General features: G+C 39.9%; 1 protein-coding gene across 4 annotated transcripts in view; it reads right to left on the reverse strand.

Moving 5' to 3' along the window:
* The window catches only part of SORBS2 (sorbin and SH3 domain containing 2), a 220,990-nt gene that overhangs the window by 20,001 nt on the left and 181,935 nt on the right, over positions 1 to 19,054 (reverse strand). For 3 of the 4 annotated variants that reach the window (XM_042934333.1, XM_042934334.1, XM_042934332.1), the window contains 5 exons: positions 12,630 to 12,718; positions 10,976 to 11,022; positions 6,269 to 6,383; positions 6,055 to 6,183; positions 3,911 to 4,114 (listed from right to left, as the gene is read on the reverse strand). In XM_042934333.1, coding sequence (XP_042790267.1) covers positions 3,911 to 4,114; positions 6,055 to 6,183; positions 6,269 to 6,383; positions 10,976 to 11,022; positions 12,630 to 12,718 — 584 coding nt within the window. Of the gene's footprint in view, positions 1 to 3,910; positions 4,115 to 6,054; positions 6,184 to 6,268; positions 6,384 to 10,975; positions 11,023 to 12,629; positions 12,719 to 15,963; positions 17,551 to 19,054 lie in introns of all 4 variants that reach the window. The other variant, XM_042934331.1, reaches the window with a different exon arrangement.

A 19,054-nucleotide genomic window follows, 5' to 3' on the forward strand; every position in this document is an offset into this window, starting at 1 on the left:
AAGCCAACTTAGAAACGAGCAGGGATTATAAGGTTAAAATGTAAACCAAGAAAATCATACATCAAAACACAGAGACAGAGAAATGCAGGGAAGTTGTGGTAATAAATAGAAACATATTTTACGCCGTGGTCTCGATTTGTGGATATTTTTGCGGAATTTAAATAAAATCCTTCGCATGTTAACTGGAAGGTTATCTGAACAATGAAACTCTCCTAGTATTTGGAAGGGGTCTTAGGTGTCAAATGATAAGGTAAAGCTGTAGTAGAGATAAGAAGGTCAGACAGTGAATCCCTAAGTGATTTTATCTAGGGGATCAGCTCTTTTAAACTAGGCTTCACATATGACTCTGAAATAATGTTACTGTAAAATGAAAACCAATAACGAAAACTTTTCTTATTCCCTGAATTTGTTTACTACTGTTCTTTCTGCCTGTAAGAGTGCCAAATCTTTTGAACTTCCATGATTTTTTCACTTATGTTTTGCAACGTAATTATAGCGTATGGCATAAAATATTTTTACATCATTATGCATGAATACATTTCCCAGTGAATCAATTCTGAAAAATATTTTCCAAGAGCAGAAACCCCTGATCAGAATGAAAGTAAAGATAACTACTACTTCAAGGTTTAAAAAACCCAAAGTAAATGTTTACATAGAAAGGGAACATATGATTTTAAGGGGAGTAAACTTCTGCTAGGACTCCCATTCTTTTATGTAAACCTGTGGAGTATAATTTATGAAACTTAATCTCCTGAAGTAAAAATATACTTCAGTGGATCTTACTATTATCAGTATATTTTGGATATATTGAACAAAACAGAATGGTAATGGAAATTCCTTAAAAGTAGTTCTGGAAGGGCTGCCTAGAAACATTCTAAGACATTCTATTGCTGAACTGGAAAGAATGCTACATGCTGTACGTAGGAAGGCCTTGACAGTCTGGTGGATGGCATTTTACTGTCATTCTCTCCAGGGAGATGCTTTGGGTCTGGAAGATTTTGGAGATGCATTTTCTCGTTGGTTGTTTAGGATGAGACCTTACTCATGCACTCGGCACTCTTGGTCCTAAGGCCACTTAACTTTTGACTTCTGTGTCCTTTAACCAGAATGGGGCATTAATACAATTTATTTAGCTATTTTTTTAAAGGAAATATGATGTCCTGTCACCTTGGGGTGGGGGTATATAAGCCAAAGAGTCACAAAACTCACGTGAGCATCCTAACAGAAGATTCAGGTGGTCTTTAGTCCTCCTAGCACCTGATGCAAAGTGATACTATACATGTGGTCTGTTACTAGATAGATAGCCACCCCTAGCAGGTCCTGTCTATGTTCAGTTTTTAGTAAGACAGAAATTACCTAAGTCTCATTTCATAGTCTAGAGAAATTCTGTTATTGGCCAGCATTCTATCTTATGCTCTTTGTTATGCAACAGAATAACAGATTTTGAACCTCTGTGAAACGCATAAGAATTCTAGATGATTACTTTTCGCTTTCATTTTCTCTCATGGTCAGGAATACTATGTAGACAAGGAAGAAAGATCTTTCAATCCCACTGTTGTCATGACTACCACTGTCACTATTACTGCCACTACTCCGGAGCTGTTACCACGACGGTTGCCAGTATACATGTTAACAGGTTCCAAATGCTTAGCTTTACAATGGACTTGCTTCTACAAAAAGGCAAATTACGTATCTGAGATACCTACATAACATAAATATACGTATAATACAAAAATCACATAATTACCTTTCCTCCCTAAAGCATTCGAATTGGATTCAACTACACTAAAAGCAGAAATATCAGAAATGGTATCAACTTCCATTTGGATCTCCCCTAAAATAAAGATAGTATGTCAGGAAATGTGATTTGAATGTGTCAGAGTGATGCATGAGTCAATGAGTTCTTTCCTCTATTTGCAAATACCAGTTAGAAAATAGGATACATACGTGTATTTTGGATGTCATGGCTTAGAAGTATATTATAGTTCTTTTTCTGAAAATGATCCAGTTCAACACTAGTGAGAAGTTTCCCTTATTAAGTCAATGATATCATAGATTACCAGATGGGTCGAAATCATTAAGCATTTTTTTTTTCAAATTATGGACATAAGCTTTTCAACATATTTTCTTCCCAGCAGTGAGAATAAAACACTAATTAGTTTTTAGTGAAATTTCTCTATTTATAAAACGTAAAATCTGGTATTCTAAGAGAAAGTTCAGGAAACTGAAAATACATGTAAATCATATCCACAACAAGGATTAAAACACTGTGATCTACAGTATTACATTGCCAGTATTAATTAAGACATTATGGAAGAATTTCTTAAATATTAAATAAGGCTTTCTAGATAAATGCCTATTCTTTCTTATAATATTTTGTTTGAAGGTACAGTTGCTTTGAAATTCATCTGGTAGTTTTTTAAGATGACTGAATGGTAAATAAGACAAATATATGGTTGAAGGTTCTGATATTGTCTTTTTATCAGTAGGAACTATTGAAGGAAGGATGTTGCTCTCTAACGCTAAGCTCTGGTAGTGAAGTCAACCTACTAAAGAAGATTCTGGAAAACTTTATTATCAACCAGACACAATCTGATTACCATTGTGTTATCCAGTGTTGCCAAACTGTTCTATTATTCAGTGATAAGGGATTTACAGCAATTACCCTGCAATGGAAACCCAGTCTTCAAAGAGTAGAATAAATATAATGCCCTTTTAAAAGAAAATGCTTCTCTTCGGATAGTAGATTCTTAGCTCATTTACATATGTAAAATCCTTGTAGACTCATTTTCAAGGAGTAGTTTAGGTCACTGGGGATGCTCTCTTGCTTTGGGACATGAAATGATTTCATGTCTGTGATGTTAATGTTATTTTGCTAGGGCCAAATGGTTTAGTTTTCCATGTCCCAGCCTTGGTCTCAGTTAAAATTTTCAGTAAGTTATGGGAAACAAAATGTTTAAAATGTTGGGAAGTACTTACAATATTTTGGAAATAATTCCTTGGTAATTTAAAGTTTTACCCTTGAAAGTCAATGAAAAGGAGACAGAAATCCCTAAATACCATCCATGAGAAGAACACAACATATTATATATAATTCAATAGAAAATTAAGAACAATTTCACACTGTGAGTAAAGAAAGTAGAATAGCCTTTTCTTTTTCCTTTTCTTTTTTGGAATAGCCTTTTCTAATCAACCAGTTCAGGAAGCAAAGTCCCTTTTAAACTACATGTTGAGAAAGGTAAGTATCTTTAGCTACTGGCTCTAATGAGACAGTGGAAATCATCCTAAACCTAATAAAACAAACTTGAGGACTCCTAAGAACCAATGACATTTTCATTCAAACTAATAAACAAACTGACTTACAGACCTCAATTAAAAATTTTTACTTTCTCTCTTTCTGTACCAAAATACCCCAAGACTTTCATAGAATTTTGTCAACTCAATTACCATGTGTTGTTGAAATAAACCATTTTGGGATCTATCTATCTACCTATCAATACATTCTATACTTATATATATTACTTACACCTGCATAGAATCCATGTAAAACATGCATATCTAAAAATAAAATCAAGCTTCAGAAAAAAATTGAGTTTCAAAAAGCAGCTATAATTGCATACATACATACAGACATATATCATATAGGATTTTATGATGCTAATGTTTTCTCTTTCAGTATTTTACTTTGAAAATAAAATTATCCAAATCAAGCATGAAACCTTTGTGCTAGCACCCCTCAGAAAGATTCAATTATATTGACTTGACATGGCACGCACACTCAGAAACATAACATGTACATTTTGTCGCTTTGCAATAGGTATGATGTTTTAGTCTATGCCTAACATCCCATGTCAATGATCTTGCATCAAGCTCCCAAACATGACGCTAATATGCTAGGATGTCTTCTTACCTTATTTGAACTTAAGCTGTGGATTCTATCACTAGAATAGCTGTGGGGTATTGGAGGGTCAGGGTAGTCCTCAGCACCTTTGGTTGCATTCTTCTTGACAACTTCTACGTAGGAAACAGGGAAGATGCCTTGTCTGCTGGTTCCTGGAATTTTACCTTCATACCAGTTTTGATCAACTCTTTTAAGAAGAATAACTCTATCTCCCTGCAATGAATATTAGGAAAATGCATTATAAATACAGATGTGGTAACATAAAAACTGTCAATTGTCAATGGTTTCTAATAAGCAATAGCTTTCCATCTGGGAAAGTTTGATACCTCCAGTTGTTATGATTGTTGTTTGTTGTTTGTTTTTGTCAGGGGAATGAAAATGAAGGCTCTGAGCTCATTCCCAAATTACAGATTATCAACATGTACGATACGTAATCATTCATCGATGACATTAGAATCTCCCCTAAGGATGCTTAGTTTGTGTGAATGGGCTTACACATGTTCACACCGGTACCATGTGAAATGCCTTGTATCAGTTACTTTAAAAAGCAGAATAGTTTAACAGGGAAAACCTCAATGACAGTAGCGTTATCCTATCATTGACAGGATTCGGGGAAACGACCTTCTGCAGGAAGAGCTTCAAAACAGTGCAACTCAGCTCGCTGTGATTGTGTATCTGAAATGGATTACGGAAGTCAAGCTCCGGAAGGGAGGAAGTTGAATGGCATACCGTTTTGCTTTCTTGATCTACATGTGGTAAGCAGGAGCAAAGAGTAAGGCTGGCAGGATGGGGCAAAGGACGTACCCTAGATAATCCACAGCTGTGCCCAGGGCCGACACCCACCTGGTCTGGATCAAGATCGTGTAACACCACTCACTATCCATTCTGATTGGCCTCTGCATAGAACATAACTGAGGAAAAGTAAATCTCCGTAATGTTAAAATTGCACTGATTTTCTGGGCAGCACACTGCTGTTGCCAGGCTGTTGCTGGAGCTATAAATTGCATTGGCAGAAGCTTCTCTTTATAGTATGAAACATCAGCCGGGATGGTTCATGGAATGTTGTGTTGTCGCTGGGACGGTAGACGATGGGTTGATGATGCAGAACCAGGGCCGAGAAGGGAGAATGGGATGAGGTTCTGCCGGTACAAGAACCGTGTCGTTTGCCTTCCTTGCCCCTGGCTAAGGGATTCGCCAGTAGGTGAAGGAGTTCTAGAACCACCCTGCCTGGGACTCTCTAGCCTGTGCTCTGTGCAGACACGTGGTCAACTCAAACAAACGAATGTGATGGTTTAGCAAATCATGAAGATAGTTTGTTTGATCTTTCTGCGCAGAAACAAATTAAAAAGAGTTCTTTCTGGGGGCACCTGGGTGGCACAGTCAGTTAAACATCCAGTGTTTGGTTTCGGCTCAGGTCATGATCTCACGGTTCCTGAGTTCGAGCCCCACATAGGGCTCTGTCAACACGGAGCCTGCTTGGGATTCTCTCTCTCTTACTCTCTACCCCTTCCCCCCATGCTCTCTCTCTCTCTCTCTCTCTCTCAAAATAAATAACTAAACATTAAAAAATTAGAAAAAGAGTTCTTCCTGATATTACTAACATACTAGAATTGGATCGGTTGCTAGTGAAATTTGGGTCAGTCATGAGGCCTAGAGAAGGCTGATCAGGGGAACAGCCCTGCACAAAAATGTCTCCGCAAAAAGGCTCTGTAGGGAGAAGTACCTTCATTACGTTAGGACCGTTCCTGGATTCCAAGATAAAAGTAAATGTTGAAACACCCATTTTTTTTTTTTAATTTGAATAATAAGGCAGCAGGACAAACAATATTTTGAAGTGTATGCAAGTGCTTTTCCTTTTGATGTTTCCATGTATAGAGCTCCTGGCTGTTCAGCCTGAGGCGCCCCTTGGAGGAGACGTGGAACCTGCCATGCTAAGCCTGGAGGGAAAGTCTCTCTGAGAAGCTGTGCATCCCCCAGGGGACCTCTTCTGGAAGGACACGGAGCGGTAGGTGACAGCGCCTCAGGGTGGCCTCATAGAGTCCTTTGTAGCACATGGGGGAAACACAAAAACGTCCAAGGAAATAGATAACCTATTTTAGTTTTGGAAATACACAGCCTTTCAAAAGCCCTGTTGACGACAATGGCCAGGGTACCTTTCTCAGTGACAGCTCCACGTTTGTGTCAGCATTGAAATTATATTTGGCTACAGCTTCTCCGATTTCTCCAGGCTGGGCTGGGGGAGGCGGTCTTGCAGGCTGTGCCTTCTCAGGAGGCGTGAGTTTCTACGAGGGAAAAAAAGTTATCTATTCTTGATCTGTGGCGACTTTGGAAACAGCAGCCATGGGAGAGGGAAGGGGTAGGACTTACCTCCACGTAGGAGATGGGAAAAATGCCCACTCTCCCGTGGTGCTCTCCCTCATACCAATTTTGATCAATTTTCCTGAGGATGTAGACAGTATCTCCTTTCTTAAATGACAGCTCCCTGGAAGAGACACGTTTCAGGGTTGGGTTCCCCCCCCCCGCCCCCGACCCCTGATGTGTAGCCATTACTCTTAAGATCAACACTCTCACTTGATCTGTATTTGGCTGAGAAACGTACTTTCAGTATGGAATAATCCGTCAAGCCCAGTTACATCAGGATTTTCGTTGCAAACCCTTAGAATTCACTTATAACTTTAAAAGTGATTTCAAAAACCGAACAAATAGAAACCTCGTGTTTGATACAAGGCACAGGCAAACTGATATGAAATTGAAAGGCCAGGATGGACTATTGCTGTGTAATCATTAGTTTACTGTGGAGGAGTTGTTAGGCTTGGCGTAATGATAGATTCGCTCTGCACTGATCTTGTTAGTTCTGAAGCTAGTGAGATAGAACCTTAACTTCTCTTTCTTTCTGGCCCCTTTGGATGTGCTAAAGCTTACAATAAGGAGAATAAGTAGCTTTAGCACCGAAGCGCCATCATCAGAAAAATTTTTATTTATAGGTCTTGGAAGCTGGTTGTCGGGCATTTATTTAACTGGCATATCTTGATAAGGAATTGATTTTGTGTAAAGAAAAAGATTTTATTCTTCAATGGAGCGCAGACATGAACATGTTTTAAGTGTAAAGACATGCACGCCCTCTTTATAGCTTTTGTTTTTAAAAAGTAAAAGTATTTTCAGGACACCATCTATGCTTTTCCATTTTGGTTATTTCTAAGAAGAAACCTATATGCCTGCTTATTTCCTAAGTAGGTAGATGTGGGTATGTAGTTTTAAGCTATAAAAACATTACTTATTTTAGATAATTCATGCCTACCTTCTCATCCCCACTGCATCTGTTTTTGACGGCTTCATTATCCAGGTAACTGTCTGTTTGCTGTTTTGCCCTCGTAATTACGTTTTGTTGGAGGACACTTATTTCACATCTTTTCCCAAGAGCCCTACTTTCCTACACATCTGCCTCCCCATTCTGGAATCTTCTGCAATGTTTAGTTCAGAATCTTGAGTTGGATCGTTTATATGTGCAGAATGGATCATGAAGAGAGCTGGATATCAGATGTAGCGTATTTCTCATTGATTAAAATAATTAATTGAAAAACTGTTACATATTAGGGGCGCCTGGGTGGCTCAGTTAAGCGTCCGGCTCTTGATTTCAGTTCGGGTCATGATCTCAGGGTCGTGGGATCCAGCTCCGAGTTGGGCTCCATTCTGAGCACAGAGCCTGTTTAAGATTCTCTCCTCTCTCTCTGCACTGCCCACCCCGAACCCCCTCCCACTTGTGTGCACTCTCTCTCTCAAATAAAAAAAATAAAAAACTGTTGCTAATTAAAGAATTATTGCACAGTTCGAAGTGTTAAAATCTTCACATTGAAAGTGTGTTAAATTTTCAGTAACCCTAAAGACAGAGGAGATTCAAGGAGTCTTACATTCAAATACAGCACTCCCTTCTTTTATCCAAATGCCTGATGTAGAAAACAAAAAACAAAATATTTAATGTTTGCAATCCAATAGCTTTCTGAGTACCAGGTGTGTTTTGTTTCTGGAAATGAGACTAGGAAGCTTAGCTTTTTTTTAAAAACAAGTCAATTAGAGAAAACTTTTTCTTTCAAATATGAAAAGAAATCTTTTCTATTTTTAAAGGCTTGTATTTAAACGTTTTAAGCCTTCTACATAAAGGACAGAAATCTCACTTAACAGCTTTCAAAACTGTGTCTCAGACCCAGAATTTCTGAGTCCCATAATGGTAAGCTTGCTTTCTCCCTCCCAAACCCTTTTAGAATGGTGGCCACTGACAACCTTTGGAAATGACGTTTTATGTTTTTTTCCTATTTAACAATTGAGACATTATGTCTGGTGAGTTACTGAGCTGTATCGTTAGCTGTGTTGTTAAAAAATTAAACTTTTTGCATTAGGTAAAGACAAGTAGCTTTTATTTTATTTTATTTTATTTTAGTTTTGTTTTTTTAAGACAAGTAGCTTTTAAAACAGATGTTTCTTTAAAGCAGATATGTCTGTCTCTTGTTTATAAGATGTTAGGCACAAAAAAGCACCCATATCTAGCTATTAATTAAAAGCACGTAAAAATGTGGCTGGGCCTTTGTTAACAGTCAGTGCTTCTGGGTGTGTGAGTCTTTGAAAGCTGTGTGAGTCGTCCAGAACCTCGATTTTTGTGTCAAATAGGTTAACTACACTGGGGAGTGCTCTTTTCGTCTCCTAAAAACAGAACGAGAGGAATATGATTGAACGGCAGTCAGATAAATGTATTTATGGTATGTGGGAAACATTTTTTGTTTTTGTTTTTTGCTAACATTATGGGATGACTTCCATGGGTGATTACTGAATCGACTTCCCTGAAGGCTACAATTACACAATTAGATCCTGTTGGTTTAGGAAGATTTGGTGAAAGGTCGGGGGTGGGGGGGGGGGGGGGGGGCGGGCAGATAACCCTGCAGGAGGGCTGTGCCATTTGCAAGCCTGGAACCCTTGCTGACTCAGAGCTTGCACCAGGAGGACATGGCCTTGGAGGATGGCATCAGGCTTGGCAACTGGAGCAAACAAAATCCAGCGACGCAATCAACACCCCAACACTCGCCTCTGCACTACACCTCACCTTTCTCTCACGGCTTGTTTTTTATTGAGCCTTGTCAAAAAGCGGTGGGCCCTGGGTGGATACCTTTCCCGTGTCATATGTCCTGTCATTCCTCAGGGGTTCATACACTTAAAAAAGCTTTTGATGGCTTGTCACAAAGAAGAAATGACATTTACATGTTCTGTACCGTTCGCTTATGAAATCGGCATGCATCATGCACGTTGTCGCACCATAACCACAGAGCAGTAATAAGGGCGAGAAGGTGGTAGGCACGAAGCAGGTGTTACTTATCTCATCAAAAAAGGAAAAAAAGAGGTAAGCTTTCGTCAGGATTTTTTTAAATACCCGATTTAAGCCACGTTTGACATCTTAAATTCTGTTTTTTAATTTTTAAAAATGTTTATTTAGTTAGTTATTTTGAGACAGCGAGAGAGAGAGAGACAGAGAGAGAGACAGAGAGAGAGGCACAGAGCCTGATGCAGGGCTCGAACTCACGACTGTGGCATCATGACCTGAATCGAAACCAAGAGTCAGACGCTTAACTGACTAAGCCACCCAGGTGCCCCAACATCTTAATTTCTAAATAGCATTTTCCTATTTAGTTCATTCTCCATCTCAGCAGCATTACGAAAATCTGAGTGATTTTATCTTTTTTACATGTCTCATGTCAGAGACAGTTTCTAGAACTATTAATATAATATGCATTTTAATGAATAAAGTATTTTGTTATTATGTATTATATATATATTATATATGTTCCGTCTAAACAACAAAGGATAATTTAATGCCAATGTACAATGATTTCAATATCTTCAATTCTAATGGAGACCAAAGTTTCTTAAATAAGGTCTGTACACATGGGCCATGACACTTCTGGGAGACTGCCTCCCTCCCTAGCCTTTCTTAACCACATGCCCATCTGATGAACAAGTTCATAAGGACAAAGGTTAAAAAAAATACTGCAGCAAAGGAGTATGAAAACACTAACATCAAAAGAGTGCAGGAGGAGGGGTACCTGGGTGGCTCAGTCCGTTAAGTGTACAACTCTTGATTTCAGCTCAGGTCATGATCTCCTGTGGGGTCCAGCCCTACTTTGGGCTCTGCACTGAGTGTGGGGACTGCTTGGGATTTTCTCTCTCTTTCTCTCTCTCTCTCTCTCTCTCTCTCTCTCTCTCTCTCCCTTTCTCTTCTCTCCCACCCCCCCCACCTCTGTCTCAAAAAATAAAGAAAGAAAAAGAAAAAGAAAAAAGAAAAAAAGGACCACGGGAGACAATTTTGCTCAGGATCTCCAAGTTTTGAGTGTTAAGACGTGGAGATATTACTCGAAGAATCTTTGTACACAGTTCTACCCTTCAATCCCACAAACTATCCTGGATATAGTTGGATAAATAGGTGTTATCAAATTCTCCCAGTGAGTGTTAATTATTCCCCAACACTGAATTTTTATGCTATTCTTGACACAAAACTTCTAGAAAACAAGATTCTTTTTTTAAAAAATTATTTTTAACCTTTATTTATTTCTGAGACAGAGAGAGACAGAGCATGAGTGGGGGAGGGGCAGAGAGAGAGGCAGACACAGAATCTGAAGCGGGCTCCAGGCTCTGAGCTGTCAGCACAGAGCCCGAAGTGGGGCTTGAACTCATAGACTGCGAGATCATGACCTGAGCCGAAGCTGGACGCTTAACCGACTGAGCCACCCAGGTGCCCCGAAAACAAGATTCTTAATTCCGTTTTATTTGCCCTATCCTTTTGAACTCATGGTACACTAGATGTTCAGTGTCACTTAAAACCCAATGTTTCTCAAGAAAATTACAAATGAAAATAGAATTAGCCGTATCCCAATTAATTGTGAAGGAACCATTAGTTATAGCTGATTGCTGAATTCGCTGAATTGGGACTTAGACCTTATCGTAATACATCCCATTAGAATATTCACCTCTTAAAGTATTACCAAAGTATTTAAAGCCAACCTAAGTCACATAATGAATATTTATCTTACTTACTTAGACGTCTGAGCTTTAAAATCGTAAACAGCTTTTGCAGGCAATTTCTGAAAGGGAAAGTAAACAGTTAGTGCTAACTTAAAATTTGGATTTTTTTTTTTACAAGAAAGCAATTTCATGTGAATTAAAGGGAAATGAAAGCACAAGGAGTGAGTAAACATATATAATGTAAACCCTCTATGCAATTCATAAGTCAACCAATTAGTTCTTCATTTAGGTATTTAAGCTATAACAGGAGTGTAATAGATGGCTTGCTCACCGTAATTACTGAATATCATATTTCCTCTTAGAAACTAAGGTAGATGGGGGCACCTGGGTGGCTCAGTCGGTTAGGCAGCCGACTTCAGCTCAGGTCATTATCTTACAGCTTGTGAGTTCGAGCCCCCCATTGGGCTCTGTGCTGACAGCTCGGAGCCTGGAGCCTGCTTTGGATTCTGTGACTCCGTCTCTCTCTTCCCCTACCTGGCTTGTGCTCTGTCTCTGTCTCTGTCTCTGTCTCTCTCTCTCTCTCAAAAATAAGGAAACATTAAAAAAATTAAAAAAAAGAAACTAAGGTAGATGAACACTGCAGTACAATTCCAGAGGGATCTGTCCCAGGTATAATTCTGGCTTTTCCTGGGTCAGTTGCCCTGTGCCTTATGTGTTAACACAACTCCTTTGGAATCATAATAAAAAGACTGGAAAAAGTCACGAAGGAAGCCATTATCCCTTTTACTAACACTTTTTAACATAGTAGCAAAGAAATATTAGCCCAATTCTCATTGGGAAGCGAGTGTGTGGCCCAAAGTATAGGCTTGGTCATCTTGCATTCCCAGGAGGGTTCAGGAATTCTTTATTGACACGGTAAATCGGCCGCTCATCTTCTAGTCGTGATAAGATGTGACACACACTCACCTTCAATCACCCTGCACGCCCTAGCTAGCCGATTCAGCTCTGCCTTTTCTATTTCTCAGTTATCTCCTCACCCCACTCTCTTTCCTTGGGATTCCATGAATGTTAGGCAACCTGGGACATTCCTGACTTCTTTGGGGGGGTCCCACGGGTACTGGGCTGCAGGAGACACCTGTAGGGATTCTCCTGGAGCGGCTACCAGTCCCAGGCCAGCTTCAGTTGCCGTCAAACCTTCACGGCTCCAAGACGGCGTGAACCTGAGCTCCAGCCCTGGCTCGGGACCATGCACAAAGCTAGCTGGTACCTGGTTCCTAGGAGCAGTGATTTTCCAAGTGATTTTCCAGCAAAAGCAGGCCAGCAAAAATTAGGTCGAATTTGTATTGATTTGCGACACAGATGACCTAGAGCTCTCCTCTACATCAGGGGCGAAATTTGTACTGGGAAATCTCCTTCCTCCATGGGGCAGCCCAGCTCAACACTCTCGCAGAGCACGGTTGTTAATTCACGGGTGTCAGGTCAAGACTCGGCGGGGCCTCGCTGCCGGAACCGGACCGCGGTTGGGGGACATCTACAGCTAGGGTCGGGGTGCGTGCTGCCTTGAGTCCTTTGCTCAACCTCCAGGGAAGGTGTTTCTAGTTTCTCTCTCGTCATTTTTATGTTCTTGACCTGGGCTCTTTACTGGTTTTGGAAAAAACTCTGGCTGGCAAGTGCTTTATCAAGTACGTTGCAGAAAAAAAGACTCCAGTGCTGTTGAACAAACTACCTCTTTTTCTGGAGTTCCTCTTCTTTCCCTCGGTGCACTTCTCCCCAGGTCAGTCATAGTGGATGAGTAACTTCTAGGGGACTCATGGTCTGTGGGAAAGGACAGGTCAGAGTGAGTGTTCACATAATTAAAAGCCGACCTTTTTTAGCCATGGTCCCTGGTGGCAACTGTTTTCTCCTTCGGATTTAGAGACATAGCACAATGGAAGACATGGGTATAAGATTCATAGGTAAACGATAAAGTTGTGATGGAAGACACAAAACCAGAGCATCACAAAAGGGAAAAGTATCCGAGGTTGCAGAAGTGTTATAATCCCAAATGTAACTGTTACATCGCTGATGTAAGTATGCTGCAGCACTTGGTATAGACAGTTCATACTCGCGGGGTGATGGCGGGGGGGGGGGGATTTCTCACCTCAGAGATTTAATACTTTCTATTCCTTTTGCCTCCAATTTGTAATTATTTTTCAGGGCAGGGGGAGCCTGGGTGGCTCAGTCAGGTGAGCGTCCAACTCTTGATCTCAGCTCAGGTCATGATCTCACGGTTTGTGAGTTTGAGACCCAAGTTGGGCTCTGTACTGACAGCATGGAGACTGTTTGGGATTCTCTCTCTCTCTCTCTCTCTCTCTCTCTCTCTCTCTCTCTGCCTCTTCACCACTCATGCGTACACACACTCTCTCTCTTACTGAAAATTGATAAACTTCTAATGACGTTTATAGGGCCTATAGAAGATGGAGAATTTGAACATAGCAACAATTAACAAAAACTAAGACATCTCATGGAACAATTTAAGAATGTAGTAAGGAAAAAGAAAAATAAAGCATGATGATGGCAGAACTATGGTCGTGTCCATTCCCCATGCCCCATCCCTACACGCTCTGTCCCCCTATCCCCCCACCCCGTTGGTACATAGTTGTTGAGTTTTAAGATGTCATCCTAAGGCTTAAAAGGCCTTTATCTTTTGCCTTCCCTTTTGTTCAGCTGCCTTATCAGAAAGTATATATTTATTCCAAGAAGCAAAGGGATAAAAATTCTCTAAACAGGAAGTATCCTATTGATTGCTACGCTGCTTATGAAATACTGAATTGTTTTTATTCATCTGAAAGCACAGTATAAATAATTACATTCCCAAATTATGATTATAAGTATCTCTTAATGGTTTCTTATACTTTACACATTTGTATGTGGAAATGTAACTAGAGTCTAAGAATATCTCAGTAGTCTCTGTTACAGAATTTTACCAGTATAACTGGGTCAAAATTAGTAAATTCTTTCTCTTATCCCTTTAACAGGTTTAGTTATATTGATTACCAAGAAGCATGAAAAATAAAATAAATCCAGCTACAAAGGAATTAAAAAATGCTAATTCATAAAAAGAAAACATTACTTAAAGATCGTGACTACTTTGACTATAAGACAGAATTGTCTATTTAACAGCAGGTGGACACGAGTTACATGACATATAAGGACAAATGTCTAACTGTCGGTTGTGAATTCCAAAGTCTTTAGATTTAGTAAGGTAACATGGCCACAAATATTTCAGGTTAAACTTACTCAGTTATTTTCAAGCATGAGAGAGATTCTGTGCCATATATTTTCTGTTTCTAAAATGGAAATACTTTTATGAAAGCTTTCATACTGATCGTTAAGTTGTAAATCACTTTTACTAATCCATGGCATATAAAATATTTTTCAATTGGGCTAAACAAAATTGGAAAGAGGGTATGTTATCAAAAGACAAATACCCTTCAAATGCATTTCAAAGCCCTCTCAGATCAAGTTTCAATAAGGTACTCTATCCGTACATAAAATTTAGAGGTGATTATTATCGTTGATACACTTACTTGAATAGCTGGAATTATCCAATATTGAAAAACTGGAAAAGGTAGCGGACTTATTATAAACTTAAATTATGACGTCTCAATCAGTGAAAATTTCAAATTGTAGGCACTGTTTTAAAAAATTCTAATTTGTTGTTTTTGAAGCGTGTTGTATGGTATAAATGAAAGCAAAGATAAATACTAATAAAGCAAATTTGTGCAGTGGCCGCTAACAATTGAGTCACATATACAGTACATTAATATGAAATTTGCATTGTCTTTTTTTTTAACCTATAGAGATTATATTCTATACTACAAATACTGAATTACTAGGAGTTTGCATCTCTTTTCTCTTACCTACTCCCTAACTGACTTTGGTCAAATCTCTTGTCTCCCCTGGGTCTCACTGCTTATAATGATACCTATCACCTAGGTTGGTGCCAGTGCTAATTAGATAGTGTGTAGAGCACTCTGCAATGCCCAGTGCATAGCAGACTGTTGACAATCCAAATCCCAGCAGGGAATGTTCTTTCCAGCTTCTGAAAACTTACATAGTGAACAGATGTCTGTTAAGAATTAAAAAGAGAGAGAGAGAGAGAGAGAATTGTATACAACTTGTATAAAAAAATATCAGAACCCCTAACAAACCTCAAAAAAAGTCCTCTGCCTTTGAACTGTTATTTGTCCGCATATTGCCACTCCAAGGTGATAATCCATCTATGAAAATGGAGTTGAGGGTCACTTTTAACCTAAATGGTCTAATTCAAATGTCAATAGAAGATTGTTTCAGCGGAAATAGAAAATAAGGTAATGGAAAGGAAACGAAAATGAATACACTGAATGATGGAAATGAGACTTCTGTCTATACAGCTTAAAGAGGTATTCACAAAAATTTTATCCCATGTGCCCTTTAAAGGTTGTTCAACAAATCCTATTCTCTTTTCATTGTCCATCAATCACTACATTGACTAGTTCAGTTTTGCTTCCTGAGTGTTTGGATGTAGTATCTTGATGTTGAATGTAAGGAAATTATTTATTGAGTGAGTGACTATCAAGTTAATATAATAACTAAGTAAAAGCTGTTTGTTAGATTATTGGTTTTGATTCATTTTACGACAAAACAAGAGTCATCAGTCTCTTAAGGATACTGATACTCAATCATGGTTTCCTTGATGGGATCCTTTTAAATTGATAAGATAAGTTTAACTGGTTGTTTCGACGTATGTTGTTTCAACCCTAACATTAAGCTACAAGGTGGTTTTCCCTTTTGATTTTGAATGAATAAATTTTTGTGAATTGGTGATCACTTTAAGCCACACGTCAAGTCCGATTATCACATGGGCAAATGAGACTATTCAGGAAGACATGTTTGCACAACAAGCATTTGCTTCAAAAACACATAACGATGCCGAGTGGTCTCACAGCTTAGGAATGATGAGATGTAGGAATGGAAAATGAAAGAGCTGGATGGTGGGTGTCTGAACCACAGGGACAGAGAAAGAAAAGTTCATCCACCTTGGAGACTCCGTGCACTCTCATAGTCTTGGTGGTGGTAGTTGTTGGTGGTGGTGTCCACGTCTGGGAAAGAGGCACTGTGAGGCATTCTCCCACAATCGTTCTGGTACAATGGACAATGAATAGCACCATCTTGGGGCAGTGGGTGGAAAGGCTGGTGCACGGGGCTCCTTTTTAGAGCTTTAAGTGATGAGTTCCTCTCCGGAATATCTGGCAACAGCTCACTGATAAGACGGTGCAATATACTGTTGTCTGGCAAGCTTCCCCTTCTCTTTTCAGCTTTAATTTGGTCACAGATGTCTTTAAGGGCAGAGTCCAGAGCCTCAAACACAGACGCTTTACATTTTGCCTTGTCAGCCTGTTTTTTGGGAGTCGAGTTCTTTTTCCTCCGGAAAGGCACGGGACTGACTAGAAACGCAAGTTTAGAAAGGCCGGGGTCCGTTTCCTGTCTTCTGGGCTCCTCGGCATTTTCGTGTTTAGCTCTTTCATGTTTCAGCATTGTGGTAAATCGGGTGTAGGAGGCAGGGCATCTGCCTTTGCAGGAGCTGATGAGGTGCCGGTGGTGGTGGTGGTGATGGTGGTGGTGATGGTGGCTGGATCCATAAAAGCTCTCAGAGGATGTGAAGGAAAAGTGATCAAAGTCACTCTCGCTGCAAAAGGACGACCCTTCCACGTGGATGTAATCACTGTGGTCAGACACAACTCCTTCTTGGTCACTGTCGGAAAACTCCAAATGAGTTCTCGGTTGCTCGTCACTGGTGACTTCGATGTGAATCGGCACCAGGGTTTTGGGCTCGTAGCTGCGTTGTACGTGAGAAGGGTGTCTACTTTGATTTTCTTCCTCCAGCAGAGACTCGATGGAAAACCGCCTCTTGGGACATAAACCGTTTTGTTGGGGTTCTAGGGTTATAGGAGAGAACATATCATCTCCTAAATTTGGCATGGATTTTGACTTTTGAATCAACTTCTCAAATTCAGAAATGCGAGTGGGGACCATGTCCCTGGGCACCTCCTCAGTGGAGGACTGACTCCAGCCATGGAGCAGGCCCTTGTGTTGCTGTTCGTTTTCATACTGCAGGATTCTGGACTTCACCGAGCAAATCACCTCTGAGTTCATCAAATCCTTGCGATTAATGCGGTGCATCTTCTTGTACATTTTTAGGAACCCTGGGGCGTCATGGGCTGACCTGTGTCGGAGCCTCGATCTGCCGTTACCACGGCCCTCCTGGATGTAGGGGGAAGTCCAGGCCCCAGGGCAGCTCTCCTTGGACTCCTCTTCACATAGCAGAGAGCCCATACTTTCTGACTTGGCTTTTGGGTCAGGGAAGCTGTCACAGTCACCGTTTAGGAGATCATCACAACTACGGGATTTGAGTTTGGGGGAGACTGTCTCTTCAGTGCTGCTCCAGACCTCTGCATTTTGTCGGGCCATTTGCCAGCCGTTCTTGAACGTGATGGCCCTCTGTGAGTCACGAGGGACATCCAAATGCTGCTGCCTCTTGTAAGCGTTACAGTAATCTAACTCATTGGAGGGGTTGCCGTTGAGCCCTGAGTAACTATACAGGGATGGACACATATCATCCCCACCTTTTAATCCAGGCCAGCGTGGTGGAAGAGAGACATTTGGAGAAGTTAAAAGGTTCACAAAGAGGAAGCATGTCAGTTAGCATCAGATAGCATAGCAGAGGGAAAGCAGTTAGCATGGTTTAGTCTAGACACGGATTGTTACACATGTAGCTTCAAGTTTAGAGGAAGAAAATCCTAATTCTAAGGCAGGGTAATACTTTTTCAATGAATGGAGCTTCGCAGATATTAGGGTTAACAAAACCACATATAAAGAGTAATTAGTGTAGCTTCGATACCTATTTGTATTGTGTTCATACATCTTTCCGCAAACGAGGTATGCCAAAACCACAGAAGTACCTCGGAAGCTAATAGCCTGACCCGGTGTAATTTAAAGGTTCACCAATTAAGGCCAAAAGCGGTAGAGGTTTAATCAACTGAATAGGGTCAGGATTTGAGTCTCGTTTGATTTATAATGGTAGAGAGGTAAAGAGTAATTTATAAGTTTGCATTTAGTTACTACTTCCGTAACTGTATTAAGTAACTTTTCGTGGGCATTAGATAGAAAAAGCAACAAGACAAAGCATTTTCCAAACTTGTAAAATCAAGATGCTTTGAAATACTGCTGTTAATATTTCTCCAAGACACACAGTACAACCTCTTTAAACATACAAATTTACCTCATTCATTGCTCTACAAATTTACCTCATTCATTCCTCATTCATTGCCTCATTCTATGAGGCAGATTCTCTTAAGAATAACTGGATATAGTATAAAATTCTCATCAGAGGTTAATGCATCTTAGTTTTTTCCAAGGAGGTTGTTTTTTTTAAAAAAATAATTTGCAATTTGATAATAGCTAAAACTGACCTCAATTTAGAATATGTTTAGAAATATTCTTATGCTCTGCTGCGTTAACTCATAAACGAGAGGCCAAATTAACATCCAATGGGACATTTTCATCTTAGAAGGAAACCTGATGAGGGAAAATCTCTCTCTTGATAGTTCCTGTCTGACAACCTTATCCAAACTTTGCAAAAGTAGATAAGCACATCAAGCAGATATGTAATGTTTGGGAAAGGAAGTTGAGTCAACACTCCCTAGGGTAAAAACAAATATATAAATTAATCAGAATCCTTTTAATTTTTGGGTGCTCTCCAAGCATAATGAATCAATGGTATTTCATGACCTATTTACTATCTTAAAATATTCATTTGCATAAGTGAGTGGAACCTGATAAATGTATGTCTGTTAATTGGATGAAAGGTATCGTAAAAGGGGCTCACTCATTCTGAACCTTCCAGGTAGTAGGCCCACTTTTACTAGGCCATGGAAGACGGCTAGTGACTCCCACCTATCCGGAGTCCAGGCATCCAAACCAGCCTGTGTTTTGCACACAAACCAGCTACCACTTAGCTTTGATTGCCACATGGCCACGCTTTTCGTGCTTACGTTTGATACGTGTGGCCGAATCTGTGCTATTTAGGGGAAACTTCTGTTAGAGCGCAAGTTCTTTACGCATTTCAAA

This window comes from Panthera leo, chromosome B1, assembly GCF_018350215.1.
Source record: "Panthera leo isolate Ple1 chromosome B1, P.leo_Ple1_pat1.1, whole genome shotgun sequence".
Taxonomy (NCBI): domain Eukaryota; kingdom Metazoa; phylum Chordata; class Mammalia; order Carnivora; family Felidae; genus Panthera; species Panthera leo.